This window comes from Lampetra planeri, chromosome 10, assembly GCF_965212315.1.
Source record: "Lampetra planeri chromosome 10, kcLamPlan1.2.h2, whole genome shotgun sequence".
Taxonomy (NCBI): Eukaryota; Metazoa; Chordata; class Hyperoartia; order Petromyzontiformes; family Petromyzontidae; genus Lampetra; species Lampetra planeri.
In genome coordinates, this window is record NC_136116.1 from 14,599,407 (window position 1) to 14,617,746 (window position 18,340).

The following is an 18,340-nucleotide window of genomic DNA, read 5'->3' on the forward strand; positions in this document are numbered from 1 at the left end:
CAAGCAGAGAGACACTTACACAGAGACAAACAGAGAGAGAGAGACACACAACATAGGCACACAGAAAAACAACGTCTCTGTGTCAAGGCCTTAAATAGATTAGAGAGTGGGGTGGGACAGAGGGGGAGTTGTGTGGAAATACTGCCCATAGCGGCCGGAGGAGAGAATGGACTTATAAACACGCACGGTAGAAAGCAAATTGAGTAAAATTAGGAAGTGTAATGCAATGCAACACATGTTAATAGCTTCAAATAGTCAAAGAGTCTCCACTTGTTTGCCACCATTGGCGACACGTGCCTGGAATCTTCTCCAGGTGGTCTCCAGAGCCCGGAGGCAGCACATTTCTCATGGTATTGTTGCAAATTCTCAGAAGTGTTCACGTTGTTTTGAAGCACCCTGTACAGTGAAAGTGGACTTACGGAGTGTGTAAACAAGGTAGCAACAGGGTGGCCGAGTGACTCGTCGAATGCCGTGCCAGATTACCGAGCCGTCACTGTTGAGACCATGGTTTTGTGGTTTGGCCATGTTTGTTTGTTGTAGTACGGAGTTAGACTGATGGCCTTAATCTAAGTTGTCTTGTGGTTGTTGTTGTTTGACTTGCATCCCACTGGGATGTTTGCACACTGCGTTGGTGTACGGTGCTTTTTGTGGAATATTTAGTGTCTTTTCCTGGATTTTCTATTTGCACATAGTCACATAGTCACTTTAAGATGTTTTCTTGTTCATGTTTTTGCTTCATGTTTTGTTTTTGTTTGTTGCGGTTGCACCCGATTCAAGAGCCGAATGGCTCACAGGGCTATACCAAATAAATGAAACTGAGAAAACGAATTGAGACGACCACCATGGACCCGAGCTCTCACGCGCTGCGAGTTGATGCTATCAGTTACCAATGATGACAGAGTCCAACACTGAAGATGATGTGTTCACTCTTTACAGAGGCACGTGCAGAGGTTCTCCTCCTGCTGTCGGTAAAGGGTACAGCAGTGCATGGACTTCAGAACGCGGTCTGTGACTTCATCTCGGAGCCATTCTCTGACAGAATGGGTCTCTTTTAAAGTATTTGGCTTGACACCAATTGTACGATTAAAATGTAATCGGGGGGGAATTTTTTTTCTCATGAAGTATGTAGCTACGCGGGTGGAATGTTAAGGCACCCTTGATGGGCATGCAAACGTGAGGGATATTAAACTTGTTTTCGGGAGACTTCATACACTCAACCACATTTGCAGTTTTCACCTTGAAGTTCATTGCAAATACTGTAAGAGCATTTTGTCGAAGTGAACCTTGCTTTGTTTTTCTATTTAACTACTTTTCTGTTGTTCGTTTTTATTCAAGTCATACAGTACAATAACTCTTCACCGAACACAGGGGTGACATTTCTTGGGAAATGCTGTGTTTGGGAAAATCCGCATGTGACCAATAAAAGGCATTATAGGAAATAAATTATCACCCCCTCCCTCTTTGTTTAACTTATAATTCTACATGATTTCTTACACATACATGGTAAATAAAATAAAATTGGGACATGAAATTAAATAGCAAAGTGAAACTGACATTTTTTCTTTGACTTAAACTCAATAACGATGGTGAAGGTGATGGTGACGGCGGTTTTTAAACACGCAGGCTTTCGCGACCAATATCATCTATAAGAGGCTTTTGGGTTAGAACGCGTAAATATATAAATGTGTCATTAAAACCCACCACCACCCGACACAGCCAACTAGGAAGGGTTGTCACGTAAACAGAACGTGCCAATTCGTCACTAGTACAGCACTAACCGGTGTGTTTGAGAGCAAAGCCACAACATTGACAATCTGAGTATGATGTTTCCCAGTAATTACAACTAGCTTCATCAGGCGACAGCCAGATTTGTGAAGAAGTCCACCTGTTTCGTTCCTATATAGATTGCAAATGTTGTGGCTTGGCTCTCCAACACACCGGTTAGTGCTATACTAGTGACGAATTGGCACGTTTGGTTTTCGTGACAACCCTTCCTAGTTGGCTGTGTCGGGTGGCGATGGGTTTTAACGACACATTTATATATTTACGCGATCGAACCCAAAAACCTCTATTATGGGTGACGGTGATGTTGGCGGGGTGCGAGACCGCATGAGAGTGTTGGGGAGGGAAGATGGGGATGAGATCATCATCGGCAGAATCTACAAGCGAACTGCTTGTCGACGCGGAGATGAGGCTCTGAGCAGCGTCAAGCCGCGTAGAGCCCAAGCATCACCCCCCGTGTTCCGGACAACATCTCTCTCCAGGTAAACCGTGTGGAGCCGAAACACACGTTCCACAAAACAGCGCTGGGCAAGGTATGACTGTCACTGCATGGTTAGTAGAGCGCGCTTAGTGCCGTGCACTTTGAACCCGGCAATCTGAATTTGATTCTTGACTTAGCATTAGGAGTAAGTAGTATCTGAACCATTCAAGGACACTGCCTTCACAAACCTGCACAGCATATGTGAAGTACTGTGTGGCCCCATGACTGAGTTTCTCCAATAGGTGCTACATCTTCCCTTCTTCAGGTTTTATTCTGTCTACTGGAAAATACCTCAGCGCTTTTCGACAGCCATCTGAGAGTTGTGTAAATATAATCATGGCAGCATTTCACAGACTTCGTATCATTCCAGCATCAGTAGTCCACGGGAGCATGGTGGTATACAAAAGAGGCATTTATAGCCATCATCATATTCCACAAGTGAATAAACAGTACTGATTGGAAGCAATTGAAAATGTTCATAATTAGGCATGCGCAGGGCCATGGCATAATGCTCCACTGCGCTCTAATGAACGGGATGGGTGTTTTTTTTTCTCTCCATTGGAAACAGCCACGTTGGCAGCAACGCTTGTATTGTATTGCATTGCTCCACTGGGAGTGATGTGGTTGCTTATGATAGCAATGAGAATATTTCATTGAAGTTCATTTCAGTTCCTTTACTTCAACGATTTTAGAAGCCATTGACACTATTCATGTGTTGCAGAAACGGAGTTAAGTAACTGGTTCCTTACAATGTGGCTGTTTTGCCTAATCGATCATTCTGGCCCGATATTTCTCATTTGCATGGGAGAGAATAAGTTAATAGCAAAATGTAAAATTTTAAGGAGACAAGCAAAGAGGCGGTGATTATCTCCACTGGTGTCCCTGAATCGGCCCTGCAATTTCACATTCCAGTGGCGGGGACCAGAGTCTGTCGACAGGAAAACACCAGGGTTTAAAATATATATTAAGCAAATGATTTCAACGAAATCAAATAATTAAATAGAGATATATATACTCTTAACAATAAATATAATTATAATTAAATGAAACTACAATTTAGGGATCCAACATTATTCCAATGGTTCCCTCTCGTTATACTCGTTAAGGAAACTGTGTCGTTCAGTGGTTACTTAAATGTTTAATAAAAAAAACATACACAGTTCAGTTTGTGAATCAATTAAATGGAATAGTGCGAGATTAAAATAACAGATGTGCGATAGATTAAATTGCGGCAACAGAAATATATGGCTGCAAGATGGTAGGATAAAAGTTAAAGAGGGACTGTCTGCATGATCATCTCCACTCATAACCCCCGGTATTTTAACCACTGGCCTGTTGGTGAAAAAACATAAGCTGCTCAGCAATATAAATAGAAAAAAATACGAGGACTCTAGTTAGTAACTAATCTAAACAAAAAACAGACAGACTAAACAATGTCATAATGTATTACAATGCTGACACAACTGCTGGTGGAAGGGCCTCATGTAGAGAGGGAGCTCTAAAGATTTACTCGGGAAGGTATTTCATCTATAATTCGAAGAGGCGGTAGTAGCCACATTTCACCCCACCAAACATGACCTGCCGATTGACTAACTGTGGTGCATTTATACCGCTGGGTGGACACTGGAGGGTTTCATAAAAATGCCCATGTTATTTCAGCTTCCGCATTGAGAGAATTAACAGAATAAGTTCAGTGTGCTTACTGTTGTACCATGGCAGCACCCCTCAGAATACTAATTATGCTAAATGTGCAGTGTTATTGTAACGGTTGCATACATGTTGCCAAAACTTACAGGTTTGCCAATCGTTCAATAAAGTTTGTTCAAATAACAGACACGCGTCGCTTATGAAATGTTTCATTTAATGAAAGCGTCATATGTTTAAAGGCAAAACAATTGTTCGAACATGTGGGAAATATGAGACTTGTTTAAAGCTAATATAATCTTAGAGAAGTCTGTGGATTTATCAATGTTGTTAATTGCATTAGTACAGATTTATGATAAGCTGAATACACAAAGATTGACTGGTGCAATTTTGTATACAATCAATCAGGAAAATATCTAAAATGAGAAAAAAATATGATGATGGAGAGAGCAATTTAGAGAGAGCAATACGACTAAAATATAATATAACGGTGAGTGGTAAATTGGGTCTAAGCTATTAAGAGTTGAAGTTGGATAGATCAATATATGTTAACTTGGTAATCGTGAAGCAGTGTTATGATTGAGGAGATATGCTGTTGGTGGATAATTAGAAAAATATGATTTATTTCAAGAAGTCATAATTTATCATTAAACTTTTTGAGACGTTAAAGTAAATATATCTCGCGATATAGGACTGTCCAAAAAAAGATTACAAGACGTAGCCGAAATGTGAAATTGCTTTTTTAAGGGTTATTTGGCCAGGTGGTGCCGCGGCAGATAGGAGGCCTCGTAATTGGAGTGTCAGGATTTCAAATTCTACCCGTGAGCCCACTCTGCTCATCATCTCACGAGAGTGCCACTTTGTGGGAGGTGAGCACTGCAAACTTCATGGAGAGATTGGCCCCAAACACAAGGATGCAGAATTGTAACGCCGACTCTGGGCCACCAGTGAATATTGCCCACCACTACGCTGCGCGTTTTATTGCAGCACGGTGCTACTCTGAATTTTTACTCCCATAGAGGTATACCCAAGAATGTATCATGAAAGTACCATATGAACAATTATGCCTGTATTAATGTCAACAATTGTAATGAAAACAATGATCGTAGTTGATTCAACAGTACATTTGGTTTAAATATAGTTCCAAATAGTATCAACTTATTCCATTTATATACAGTATATTCTGCAGCAGCACAAAAAAAACACACCATGCACAAATATTACATCTTTATATGTTGGATTGCATCATCCTCTCAGGAACTAAGATTCCATGTGCATTGCATAATTTATCGACTTCAAGGCAAGCGGTGAAGGCACACACCTTTTGTAATCCAGCACTGCGGAGGTAGCGAGGTGCCATAACCGACGTGGCATACCCTCAGTTGTCAGAAGGCAGAAGAGAAACAAAGAAAGACTCCACCTGTTCCAGCTGTTTGGGATAGAGTGTTTCCCCCTCGCACGTGTGGGTTTGCTGCCGGTGCAACGGTTTCCTCCCCACATGTAAACACTCACGAATTGGCCGATAACACCCAAATATACATAGAGGGCCGCCGCATCTTGGGTGATTGTTTGACTTCTCCGTGGTTCCAGCTCTCGCCTGTCGAGTCATTCTCCGTCTCTCTGTGAGTGTGAGCGAATACGGTGTGCATTACAATGTGACATTATTATTATATTCTTGTTACTAGCCGGAGGTTTGGAGCGGGAGTGTTACGGACGGTCGCTGAAGAGACATGCAACCTAATTGGTAAAGATTTGAACCCTCAAGGGATAGGGTGCATTCTTATCAGACACAGGATACCCCATTCATATCATTTTTGGCAGGAAATCTGCCACATTCAATTTTTTTAATTCATCTGTGGCAGATAATACAATGAGTCAGCATTGCTTAACATGACTATTCTGGCAAGAAACTGAATGTCAAAACTGGTCCAAAGTTTTCTTATTTTAAACAATGCTTTTGAAAAAAATTACTCCTCGAAGGCTGTGGGGCCAATGGCATGTGTAAAAAACACAAACTCTTGTTGTTTATGCGGTGACATGGATATGGAAAAGACGCGTATTGTCTGAGCATTTATTTGGTTACATATGTACTCCACTAATGGTAATTGTGGACTCATGCATTGACAGAAGCTACCCGCCAATGAAAGAATCACGTCAATATGTTGAGGCATGACGCTAAGGGGAGCACCGAGTGGGTCTGGTAAACCCATTCCACCCATATCCCTATAGACATTCTTGACCTACATTCAGCAGATTTGTGGTCGAAAGTCCACCATAAACTTTGAGTAGATCTTTGCTCATGAATCGCGATCATTTGTGACCAAACGGACGCATACACACATCACGTGTTATGATGCAAAGGTCGAAGATGATTATGATGAAGGCATAGATGAAGAATGATGACAATGATTAAGAGTATGCTGACAATGATGACGATCATCGTCGTGTACTGACGTCAACACACGTGTGGTTGATTCTCCTTGCTCCACCTCCAGCTACTGATTGGCGCCTGCGTTTGGCGTGGAATGGTGACTCCGCCCATTATGTCGGACCAATTGGTGGCAATCGCTGTACATCATCAGAATATTACTGGTAGGAACCTCCTGGTTCCACCAGCCCACAGGGGATTAGTGTGCCCGTCCGTCCGTCGTGCATCCAAAAATGGGAGGGGTGGGGCTGGGTGGAGAGGGGAGAGTGGGGAGTGGCTGGGTGGGGAGGGTGGGGAGGGGCTGGGCGGGGAGGGTGGGGCAGGGTGGGGAGGGGCTGGGTGGGGAGGGGCTGGTCACCCCGTGGTGCTCTTATACAACTCAACGTTTAACCTACTCACGCCGGCTTGTGCCCGCCCTCACAGTCGGCCATATTTGCGGAATACACCACGCCGCCGTTGACCCTGGCCATTGACCGAGCAACGCAACGTTCCTACCAGCTCCCTCCGCAGGAATGTATTTTATACTGCAGGAGGAATCCGATGAGCTATGAAGCTCTTTTTCACAGATGTCCAGTAGGGGCGGATTAGACTTTTACAATAAAAAGAAAAAACACAATACTAAAGCACGATAGTAGTGCCAAGTACAAGAAAGGTAAGCGAATTACCAAACCCGTAAATATGAAACTAAACCATCCCCATCTTACTAGGCAAAGCCCACTAGGGCCTTAACTCATTTATCAAAAGCAACCTGGCTACCACAAATGAGAGCTCAACAAAGTGGCTTATCATTTGCATACGTGCGAAAAGCCAGCACCAAAGTGTACATACATTTGAGACAGAGCCTCCCAATCATTATCGTTAAGCTCCGGGGATTTGGTTTCGTGGCTTCAAAACCTGAGCCTGTCCATGCTTTTACAAAGTCTCACGCGAAGGAGCACCCTGTCCTCCTGCAGGACCACCCGCGATGTGCACCCATTGCATTCAATTGTTCGCCCTGCGTTAGATTCACGTCCAAGATGTGCCAAACCTGTTTAATCACTCTCACATTCTCAGCCCTATTCTTTGGGTCTTTCGGTGAAGTCACGTAGATAGGTTGAAAGAAAATAACCAAAAGCTACGACGTTTTTGTCTCTCCTGATGACGACCACTTGTGTTGCGATCGAAACGTCGTAGTTTTTTGTTATTTTCTTTCAACCTATCAACGCGACTTTACCGAAAGACCCAAATAATATGAATTCTTACAGTCACGAAAGCTTTAAGTCAAGTTCTCAGCCCTGTTCATATGCAATATAAGAAAAGCCTTCATGGTCGGCAATGAAAGCCAAACTCCTGAAAATGTATAATCATACCGTACGGCTCTATCTTTCTGCTGCTGCTCTGAGGGAGTGTTACATTGGAAGGCGATGAAGGAACCGCGGGTTTCTATGCGCAGGGTGACGAGCTGCGAGTCTTGTACGTCACTTCTGGCACGAAGAGTCATTGCGCCACTTGCAATTTAGCCTTGAAGAAAAGTGACAAGGCACTGCATTGCGTATTCACCAATTAGTTTTAAAACGTGTCAGTTCCCCCTGAAGCAAAGCTGCTGCTTCTGTGATATTTTTTCCTTATTTTTCAAATACTTTAATAATTTGCTGGCAAAGCCTAGCTCAATGTTCAGACTAGTTTTGTTGTCAGTAGTACTGCATTCCGCATGAAATAGTTCGCTAACCACTGCAATATTCTTTGCCACCATTAAAAAAAGCTGCCATCGCCCTCAAATACAAAGTGTTGAATCTTTCCCCGCTGTTATGTTTTCCATTCTTTCTATGTTTTTATTTAAATCAGGCGTCCGTAGTTCACAACTTTATCTCAATTTAACTCATTGCATTGTCCAAACCGGTGCAGTAAACACTGCACCGAGTGTAACAAACCGTAGACGGAGCCTCGGATAATAATCTTTCTCCATTAGAAGACAACTTGAAAGTGCATGAATCTGCCGTTTGAAAGTGTGCATTTAATCCATATTTAGGTATTGTTAGATCCATAGTCGCATTGCAATGTCCGACTCATTCGCTCTCATGGAGATAAATGACCCAAACCTGCCCGTTCACATCTCCACAGACGAAACGTGCCGTGTGGTCCCCGCTGCCAGGTTCAACCACGATCCAAAGCAGCAACGAGGGGAAATGTAAATAAATATATATAGGCAAGTGAAAACAACTTTTGTATGTGCCTGTGTACTTAAGTCGATTACATTGTAACATATTTAAATAAAAATAAGCAAAAATAAATAAAATGGCACAAAAAATATTATATCCCGCCAAAAAAATGTCATCCAAATCTCATCCCTTGTGTGTGTGTATATATACAAATATTAGGTACAATGCAGTGTTACTATCGAGTATAGTGTATAGTAGTGTGGTTTGTGTACCTGCGTTGAGATGTATATCATAAGAAATGTAGGGTTATCATGTGCCACTGGTTCACCCTGACAGTGTTTGTGATCTTTACATTTTTTCAAGCAGTAAGACAAATTCAAGTTCTAAAATTGAGGGTTCTGAACAACGCAGTTTAGAACTGCAGAGCATTTCCCGACAATCGTGATAATTTAGTGTTGTGCGTTTTGTTGGCTAACACGTCGCATTTGTTACGCGCATGAAGCCTGTCTTCGCCAGGCAAACGTTTACAATAAATATAATGAACATGATATGATTTTTTACACATTTTGTAAAATCTACGATCAGACACTAACTATTCAAAAAATGAGTATTCTCCGGCAAAAACACTACAATTGTTGACGGCTTGATTCAACTTGTTATAGTTAAAGACGTACCCATCGGAAACCGCTCAATTTAAAGATTCCGATTATTTATGAGAAAGTACAACAATTAATTAACGTTTTGCTCTGTGAGGAAAAGCTTTTACCGTTTTTAATTAAAAAACACTTTCATCCCAAAGATATTTTTAAAAATAAACGATGGTTCTCGCTTTTATTTAATTTTCTGTTTAACGCTCTATCAAACGAAACAACCCGTAGTCTTATATTTTTTACGATTTCTGAATGATATACGCACATACATGCTTATGGGGCACTTAATTTCAAGATTCGGGGCCTTAAAATAAAATTAATCTAAGATTTGTTTTATTTTTCCTGTTGTTTGTGTCATAAAAGCTACCAATGTACCAAGTCTCAGCTTTCTAACTTGTCGGGAAGTACCCTAGAGGCTTTTGAGACATTCAGATGAAGGTCTTTATTTATTTAGATGCTAAAACAGCTCATGCAATATTTAAGTTTGCTCTTCGTTTTTCACTATTTATCTCTTTGCAATGCCACCAAGACCCGTGACGTCACCGGCATTGACCGATACTTTGACAAAAAATCGCATGCAAACTCCTGTTACTGCTGCCACCGTCTTGGTTGCATGAAGCGTATTTACTGCTCTGGATGACAAACTCGGGGATCGCGAACATCGACTGAGATGCGTCTGAAATCACCGCCCAACCGGCTCAACCACCGGTTGTCCCCATGTGTAGAAATGCATGCAGGACTCTCTATTGGGTGTAGTGGAGACACCGTGAGACGTCGTCCCATTTGCTTAGAGCACAAATACAACCCAGGCGCGAGGAGGCCGAACAGAGCAATGTGTGCACAGTGTTTGTGATGGAAAACGCACGCGTGCAATTGCCAGCAGTGAGTTCTCATGACGTGTACAGGCTGTGCACGTGCACAGGGGCCCGTGTGGCAACCCACTGCTGGATGAGGAACTCCGCAGGCTCTGCAGGGGTCGTCGTCGTCGTAATTTGACCATACTTCACCACGCCAGTCTTTGCGGGTTGAAGGCGAGGAGCAGAGAAGTGGTAGCATATAAGTACCGTACAACCCTCTGCTGCTCCCCACGTGGTCCCACAGCATGTTTGTGTCCAGTGGTCACTCGGGTTGTTAAAATAGATTTCATTGTTTTTGCATTACCGGTAACCGCATGCGAAAATAACTGGTGGGCGGCAAGAACCACGCGCGACCGCCTTTGTCTCCCTCGTGGCGAGATTCACACACCGCGCCATTTTAAGGCTGAGTCGACCTAGGGGAGGCCCGAGACCGGTTCAGAAATAATCGTCACTGATGTTGGCCGTGAGCGGGAATCGAACTCGGGTGGCCGGTTCCGTAGCGCAGCGTGGCGCTAACCTCTATCCTCCCGCTCCCTACCACACACACACCACCCACACACCACACACACATCACACACACCACCCACACCACACACACACCACACACACATCACACACCACCCACACCACACACACACCACGTACACACACACACCAGACACACACATCACACCACACGTGCTCCAGGTGACAGGCACGAGCGCGCGCTTGGGAGCGACTCGCAAAGCGTGCCCGGAGCCAGCTCGAGAGACACGACTGTTGCTATTGTTTTACTCATTTACAACAACAACAACAACAACACCCCTATACATCATTATTATTATTATTATCTCGTTGAAACGGGAAATTAAATAGCAAAAAAAAACGGCGAATCCAAAGAAAAGCGACAGTTGAGATTGGATATCTGTTCCAAACCTCAACACTAGCTCCAACTTGAGCTCTATTCTTAAACTGACCTCATCATTCACCTCTAACGTAACGCTTGACGAAATAACGAAAGCGAATCCTATTTTAAATACTAACCCTATAAGTAACGTTTATCCAAATGCAGTGAAAAAAAACCTGCCCATAACAGTAACCTAACGAGTCACTGTCCATCATTAGCCCTGTAAACATAACCCTATCCACAACCCATCAAACATACATTAACTTTAACCTCAACAATAAACACGAAAACTGTTTAGAAGCGTAATGACCGCATCCATTATTCTAACGCTGCCCCGAACACGAACTCTATCCATAATGCTAACCCGATCTTGAAAACTCGCCCTTTTTGTAACAGTACAACGGCTGTATGTATACTGTATGTTGGACTTCTTTGGTACCGTACGTAGCCAACCGTGCTAATCGGAGGTGCGGGGGGGGGTACCGACAGCAAACAGCTATAATCCTTTCCCTGACACTGACTCTATATTCTGACACGAGCCCAATCACATCATCCCGGGCCGTACTCCCAGCTCATCCTGGTTCTCATATCCCGCAGCTGGCAACTGTCACGCATGCGGCGTGTGCCTCGGTGTCCCACACTCTCATTGCCCCCCCCACCCACATCTCTCATCACCCCGCTGCTAGGCAATCCCACTGCACCGGCGGCTCTGTCGTTTTACCCATTGCTCATCCTCAGGCTGAACGGGACCTGCCATACACAAGGCACCCCACGTCGCCATCGCCCCCTTCCTTTGGCTAGATTTCGTATTTGATGTATACAGTCAACGTCCGTTCTTGCAATGTCGCACCATCGGGCTAAATGTCTTCCTTCCCCTCGGACTCAAACCTCTCAAAAGGGCCGTCCGTAACCTCCCATCCAACACACGCGTCCCACCGCACACCACCTCGGTGTGCACATTCAGAGCCTCCAAGTTGCTGATGGTGGTGAACAAGTGGCGCGGTGGTTCTCTCGCTGCTCGATGGACCCGGAGACCTGCCACTCACGGCGACGTCTGATCCATCCCTCCACGTCCTTCCCAGCGTCAAGGGTCGTCACGCGACCCCCGCAACTGATGCGGCCTGGGAGATGCCCTCATCCAGCATGGGAGTAACACACTTCAGCATCGAATGACTTCGATTGTCTACACATTCAAATTCCACGCGCTTCTTTCTTTTGATTGTCCGAATAACTCGTTGACTCGTTTCAGCAACACATTCCAGACTCTACTCCCCAAAGACAAATACAAAGATCCCCCGTATCGCCTTGTTGGGGCAAGTTAGAACAGACTGTTGTTAGCGAGCACTTATGAGGACCGGCACGGCCGCCTTTGCCTCCCCAGTGGCGATGGAAACCACACGGACACATCGCCACGGGGAGATTCATTTGAGGCTGAGTCGACCCAGGACCGGTTCAGATAATTGTCACGGGTGTTGGTGGCCCTGAGCGGGAGTCGAACTTTGGTCGCAGGAGTTCGTAGCGCAGCGCGCCAACCGCTACACTACCGCCACCCCACACAAAAACAAAGATCATCCGTCTAGCCTTAACAGACTGTTGGGGCAAGTGCTCTTAGAGAGCACCTATGAAGGCCGGAACGGCACACGAGGGCAACACGCCTGCCCGCCTTTGTCTTCCTCGTGGCGAAATTTTTACGCACCGCACCAGGTACTTATTTGAGGCTGAGTCGACCTAGGGGATGCCCAGGACCGGTTCAAACAATCGTCACCGGTGTTGTCCGTGAGCGGGAATCGAACTCGGGTCGCCGGGTCTGTAGCGCAGCGTAGCGCCAACCGCTCCACCACCGCTCCCCACACACAGAGAGACAGACACAGACACACGACTCCCAGCACCTGCTCCGCAAGAGCCACCCACCGTGAACTCCTGCAGGATCGCGTAGGCGCGTCCCTGGTGCTCGCACTCGCTGCGGGTCTCCGCGCACTGCGGGCAGCAGCCGCTGCGCTCCACGCGGGCGCAGCGCGCCTCGGCGAATCGCGGACACTCGGGCTTGGGGCACACGGGGCCGTCGGGCGTGCAGCGGCACGGACACGGCGAGCGACCAGGCCAGAACTCCTCGCCGAGTCCGTACACGAAGCCCGTCTCGTCCAGGCAGCCCTTGCCGCGGTAGTCCTCCATCTCGTAGTCCTGCGGCGTGCCGGCCGACGGGGGCGACGGGGAGGGTGGCCACGCCTGGTAGCCGGGCTCTGCCGGGTACGCGAGGCTCGACAGAGGCCCCTGCGGCAGCAGCAGCGGCGGCAACAGCAGCAGCAGCAGTCGCGCGGCCAGGCGTGGTGCAAGCGTGGGTGCCATCGTTGTACTGCGCTCTCGTCTGCTGCTCCTGGCTGTGGCCGTGGCCACTGTGAGATGCGCACGCCGCTTTTAAGTCACTTTTGTGGGTAGCGGAGCAGCCGCGTGGAGGAGGAGGAGTGAGTTCTTCTGCCCGAGGGCTTGGGACCCCCTCGCGATACAAATGCCCGAGTGCTCCTCTTTAGTATTCCGTCCTGCTGCAACTCGAGCAAGCCCGCTTGCGCTCTCGCTCGCTCGGGTTTTATGTGTGGTGTGCTGTGTGTGTGTGCGGTGGGCTGTGTGTGTGGTGGGAGTGTGTGGTGCGTCTCCTCCGTCCACTTCTTTCTTCCCTCTTTCGGAAGCCCAGTTATTTATTATTCGTACAGAACGAGGAGAACGGGTGACACTTTGCCGCAATTAGGTGCGCGCGATTGCTTAAGTGGCGGCAGCGGCGGAATTGATGATATCGGCCCGAATGGACGGCGCCTCGAGCAAGGGGGTGCGCTCTGTGTTGTGGCGTGTCCCGCTTTTCGTGATTATCCTGATTGCCACTCGCAGCGTGTAGCCTGCCACGGGAGCGCAGGGTGGTAGCATCGAGTCAGATGTCAACGCGCCAAACAGTCGTCTATGTGAATAGACCACGTTCTTTACAGAAATAGTTTTACGTTTTAAATAAAAAAAAAACGTTTTTTTCCAAGTTGTACGCTATCATTTCAATACGCATCGATTGAAATAGCAATTTCGGAAGGATATAATAAGTCAAGAGACCCTTGATGAGATGTGTGATTCGTTTTAGTAATGTATTGTAATATTTAAGACCACACTAGTATTTTATTAAATTGTCACATGACACGGTAGACTTGCTGCTGTTGCTTATAGCGAATATTTAAAGAACACGACAGCCCTCGAAATCCATTGATGCGAAGTCACGTGGTGTCACTCACCGTTTCGTGGGATTTTTGTGTTCGAGATGGCTACAAAATATATCTCACGCCATAACGTGGGAAACGTTTTGTTTTCTCTTTTTGTACATTACCAGAGATAATTCATCACGTGCGTCCACGTGATTAGTGAAATATAAATGAAGGCAAAGAGCAACTTTCACGTGTGTACTTGTACCTCCGGTTAGCACGGTTGGCTACGACCAAAGAAGTTGAACAAACATACATTTACACAAAGGTTGACGAGTCTACTGCACATCTGTGAAAAAAAAAACAGTTTAATGGCTCATCAGATTTTCATTCTGATTCTGAGTTAAAGTATGTACAATTGTATTCGCAGTCTGGGAAGTCTGCGCTTGTGTTAAAATCAGTTATGCATTTGATTAGTCCATCGAGATGGGTCTTCATTATAAACCTGTAATTCAGTTTGTGCGAATAAAACAGGATATCTTAAGTTGTACTCAAATTACCAAGTTAAATAATGTTAAACGTTTGATTTTGACCCACACTCCTGATGGAATCATCGTCTGTAATGGCTTAATGATTGTGTATTTAGCTCTCCTGTGTACATTATTAAAGCTGCGATCTTATGATTGTTAAAATACGGAATTTCATTATGGCCTCGGCTCTAGTTATCTGAGATGCATATTGACGTGCGACCTCAATGGCCCAGCCACGTGGCTTTGGAGAGAGTCAATTGTAGGAACTTAATTCCATATTTCTTGTGTGTATATAGGGACGAGGGAACAATGTATGCACAGACTCGTGTGTTGTGTAGTAATGTGTGTTGTGTAGTAATGTGTGTCCAGCTTGTAACTTGATAAGAGTTATGAAGAATATGATAGTCATGCAGCAACCTTTGTTGTCATTCACTGGTTGTGATGCATCAGTCCATAAAACTTTATCCATAATAGAGGTTGTTTTGGGTTAGATCGCGTAAATATATAAATGTGTCGTTAAACCCGCCACCACCCGATACAGCCAACTAGTAAGGGTTGCCACGTAAGCAGAACGTGCCAATTCGTCACTAGTACAGCACTAACCGGTGTGTTGGAGAGTCAAGCCACAACATTTACAATCTGAGTACGACGTTTCGCCAGTAAATACAACTAGCTTCATCAGACGACAGCCATATTTGTGAGGAAGTCCTCCTGTTTCATCCTCAAATAGAGGCGTAGATGTGTATTGTTATTGTGTTCTCTATTCCATGTCTCGGTGTTAATGTTGTACTGCAGTCTGTTCTACAGTTTTACCACGAGTGGATGTGCACGCATACAGTATGCACGTATGTGTTCTTCAACAAAAGCACTGGAATTAAATGATTAGCCTGGCTTTGCATGCGTCATTGGAGGCGCTAGGTTGACTTACTTGGATAGCTGTGCAACGCAGAACAGAGAGAGGCCCGGATAACATTGTTTTAAGACACATTGGTTTTTCATTCCAAGTCTGCCATTTACTTTCTGTAAACAGTTGATGAATTTCTGATTCTGGATTACATTTGTTTATCCTTTTATGAATGTCACAAGCGACCAAGTCTGGCTGCTCAACTTAAATATTAAGCAGCTTGTAGTCGGTACAGTCACCTTCAAACTAAAAGTGTCCTTGTACAAATATGGATGTTGTCGGTGCTCTGTTAGCAGTTATGAGCCAGTGGTTGAAATTCCACATTCTCATGGCAGGAGCCATCAAACGGCGGTACTTAATTACTTGACCCCAATATATTGATAGGCTTGGGACTACCCTGACATACTATTAATTACAGTCATTAAATGTGTTTAGGCTATTTAGACTTCAATTAAGGTATTAAATAATCCATATCGCCTGTAATCATCCATATATTATGACACGGTTAGAGATTAAGCTTCTTAGTAGTGTCAATATTGTGTTTTTTCATTATATTGGAAGTTAAAAAATTATGAGCACATCTGACCACCACTTTGGCAGGTGGACCGGTACCAGCGGTGTCAAGATTAGGCCCTGGAGGAGGCATGTGAAGGACGCGACTGTGGCAATTGGAGGCAGTCGCCCTCCAACAACAGAGTGCTGGGTGGATAAAACGCAGCAAGTTGGCACATTGGGGAGCACATGTGGTGCATCTGCCAGTCATCTCAGTCATTCAATCCGTGACACCAGCAAGCTCCGTTTTGTGATCTCCTGCCAGCGAGCCTTCGGCACTTCACGTGATGGCCTCAAGGTGCACCTAGCCTGGTAAAAGCGGGCATGTTGAAATCACCATCACTTAGTGGCGACCCGCGTTTGTTGTTTTTGGCAAAAATAGTGTCATGGGTTCATATATGCAAAATTGCAGGTGGAATTTAAGGTGCAAAGGAGAATAATGTGCTCCAGTCAGATTTACTGCAGATATCGTGCTGGATTTACAGCGGAGTGGAGTAGACATTTGCTCCAGTGCTTAAGCGATTGTTGTTGCCCTCTAGGGCACTTTTGCTGTCACTGGGCACACACATCACGAGTACGCATGTGCTTAATATTGGCAGGCAGCAGGAGCCCATCAACACCTTTGGTTTCACAAAGGAGAGATAAACACATGTTAGCCGATCATTGAAATTTCAGTTAAAAATCTGCTTCTCACATCGGTCTCTGAGGAATAACTTCTGAATATGAGAGGAGGCAATGCATTGTGAAGTTTCCTCAGTAGACAATGCAATCAGCGTTGCTATTGAGTTGTGATTGTGAATTGTCTACCCTGTGGAATTGCTTTTGTTTCTAAAATATTAATTTTCAAGAGTGACGGAATATAATAATTATTTTTTTATTATTATCTTTCCTCAGAACAAAAAGTTACAATAATTTTAAGTTAATTAAGCGCTAAAAGTATTGCATAGCTTATCCTACTCAAATCAAGATCGCTTGTCCTTTTATTAATTATTTTCTATGCAGTCGAAAGCTATAGGAAAGTTTTTTTAATTTACCATTTGTCCATCAGGTATCCGCATCTGCCATGGCGTGTGCAGTGGATGCGGTTCAGGGCGGACCATGAGCTTCGTGGAAGATCAAAGCCGGGGATGTTCTGCGTGGGGTCTTTCACAACAAGGTGCTTGCGAGTTCTTTTGAACGCCATGCAGCTCTCCAAGCTTCATTTCCTGCGATGTTATGCGCACAAACACTCAATTTATCCAGCAGCAAAGTGGGTGGGTGACAGTGGATGGGTAAAAGGGAGATTTGATTGTCACTATGAGTGGCTTTGAAACCAGATATTGTTTCTTAATGAGAATTTGATTGTTACTGGATTTTCACATTGTGTATAAAGTAAATATGTTGTGAGTACCATGCTTTTTTATGTGACCTTCAAAGTGAATGTCTTCTGGAAACATAACCTTTGGAGAACATCTAAGCATGTGATCAATCACATTATCTGGTTGGAACAACAGTGCGGTTGCATTGCTACCTTTCTATTCCGTGATGTGACAGTGTTGTAAGTGCTCATGCCCATGGTAATGGGAATCGGTGATTTGTTTATCTCTTATCGCAGTGCCAATGCCATTACCAACACGACTGTGGATTTACTGTAATTTAGTACAGTGCAATAACACACTGTTAGTTTAATTCTTTACACATCACATTTCCTGCCTTTGGCATTGCAGCCCTTTTTTACAATGCATTTTGTTTATTATAAACATCGCAGTGGTTAATAAGCTGCAGGGCTCAGCTGGAGACTAAAAGGTCAATCCATTTTTTGTAATGACATGGAGGCATTTTTGTCGTGATTTGGACATCAGACTCTAAAGTTCCCAACTGCTGCCTTTCATGCATGTTCCAAATGAGATAAATTGACCTGTGTTATGAATGGAAATAATTGCTTCAGAATATCTAACAGCATGTCTGATGCAGAGGAATACAATGTTGACGAGCATTTCGTGTGCACATAATGATTTGTTTTTGATTGAGGCCAGGGCGTCTTGAGAGTGCTTTACACGTGATGAGTGTTTGTGTGTATGTTGAACTTCTTTCGCATCGTACGTAGCTAACCACGATAATCGGAGGTGCGGTGGAAGGACAACAAACTAACACAGAAACACTTTTCGATTTAAAGCTTTCGTGACTGCAGGGATTCATCTTCTTGGTTCTTTCGGTAAAGTCAAGTAGAAGGGAAATAATATATATTATTTTTTTATGTTTAATTTTTATTGTTTTGTTATTTCCCTTCTATGCGACCTAAGAATATACTTCTAAAGAAATTAGTTTTCAATTTA

At 44.5% G+C, this 18,340-nt stretch overlaps 1 protein-coding gene across 1 annotated transcript in view; it reads right to left on the reverse strand.

The window, feature by feature from the left end:
* LOC144721070 (von Willebrand factor C domain-containing protein 2-like) overlaps window positions 1–13,637 on the reverse strand; it is a 28,224-nt gene extending 14,587 nt beyond the window's left edge. The window contains exon 1 of the mRNA XM_078598404.1: window positions 12,778–13,637. Coding sequence (XP_078454530.1) covers window positions 12,778–13,212 — 435 coding nt within the window. The 5' untranslated portion in view covers window positions 13,213–13,637. The remainder of the gene's footprint in view (window positions 1–12,777) is intronic.
* Between the last annotated feature and the right edge of the window lie 4,703 nt (window positions 13,638–18,340).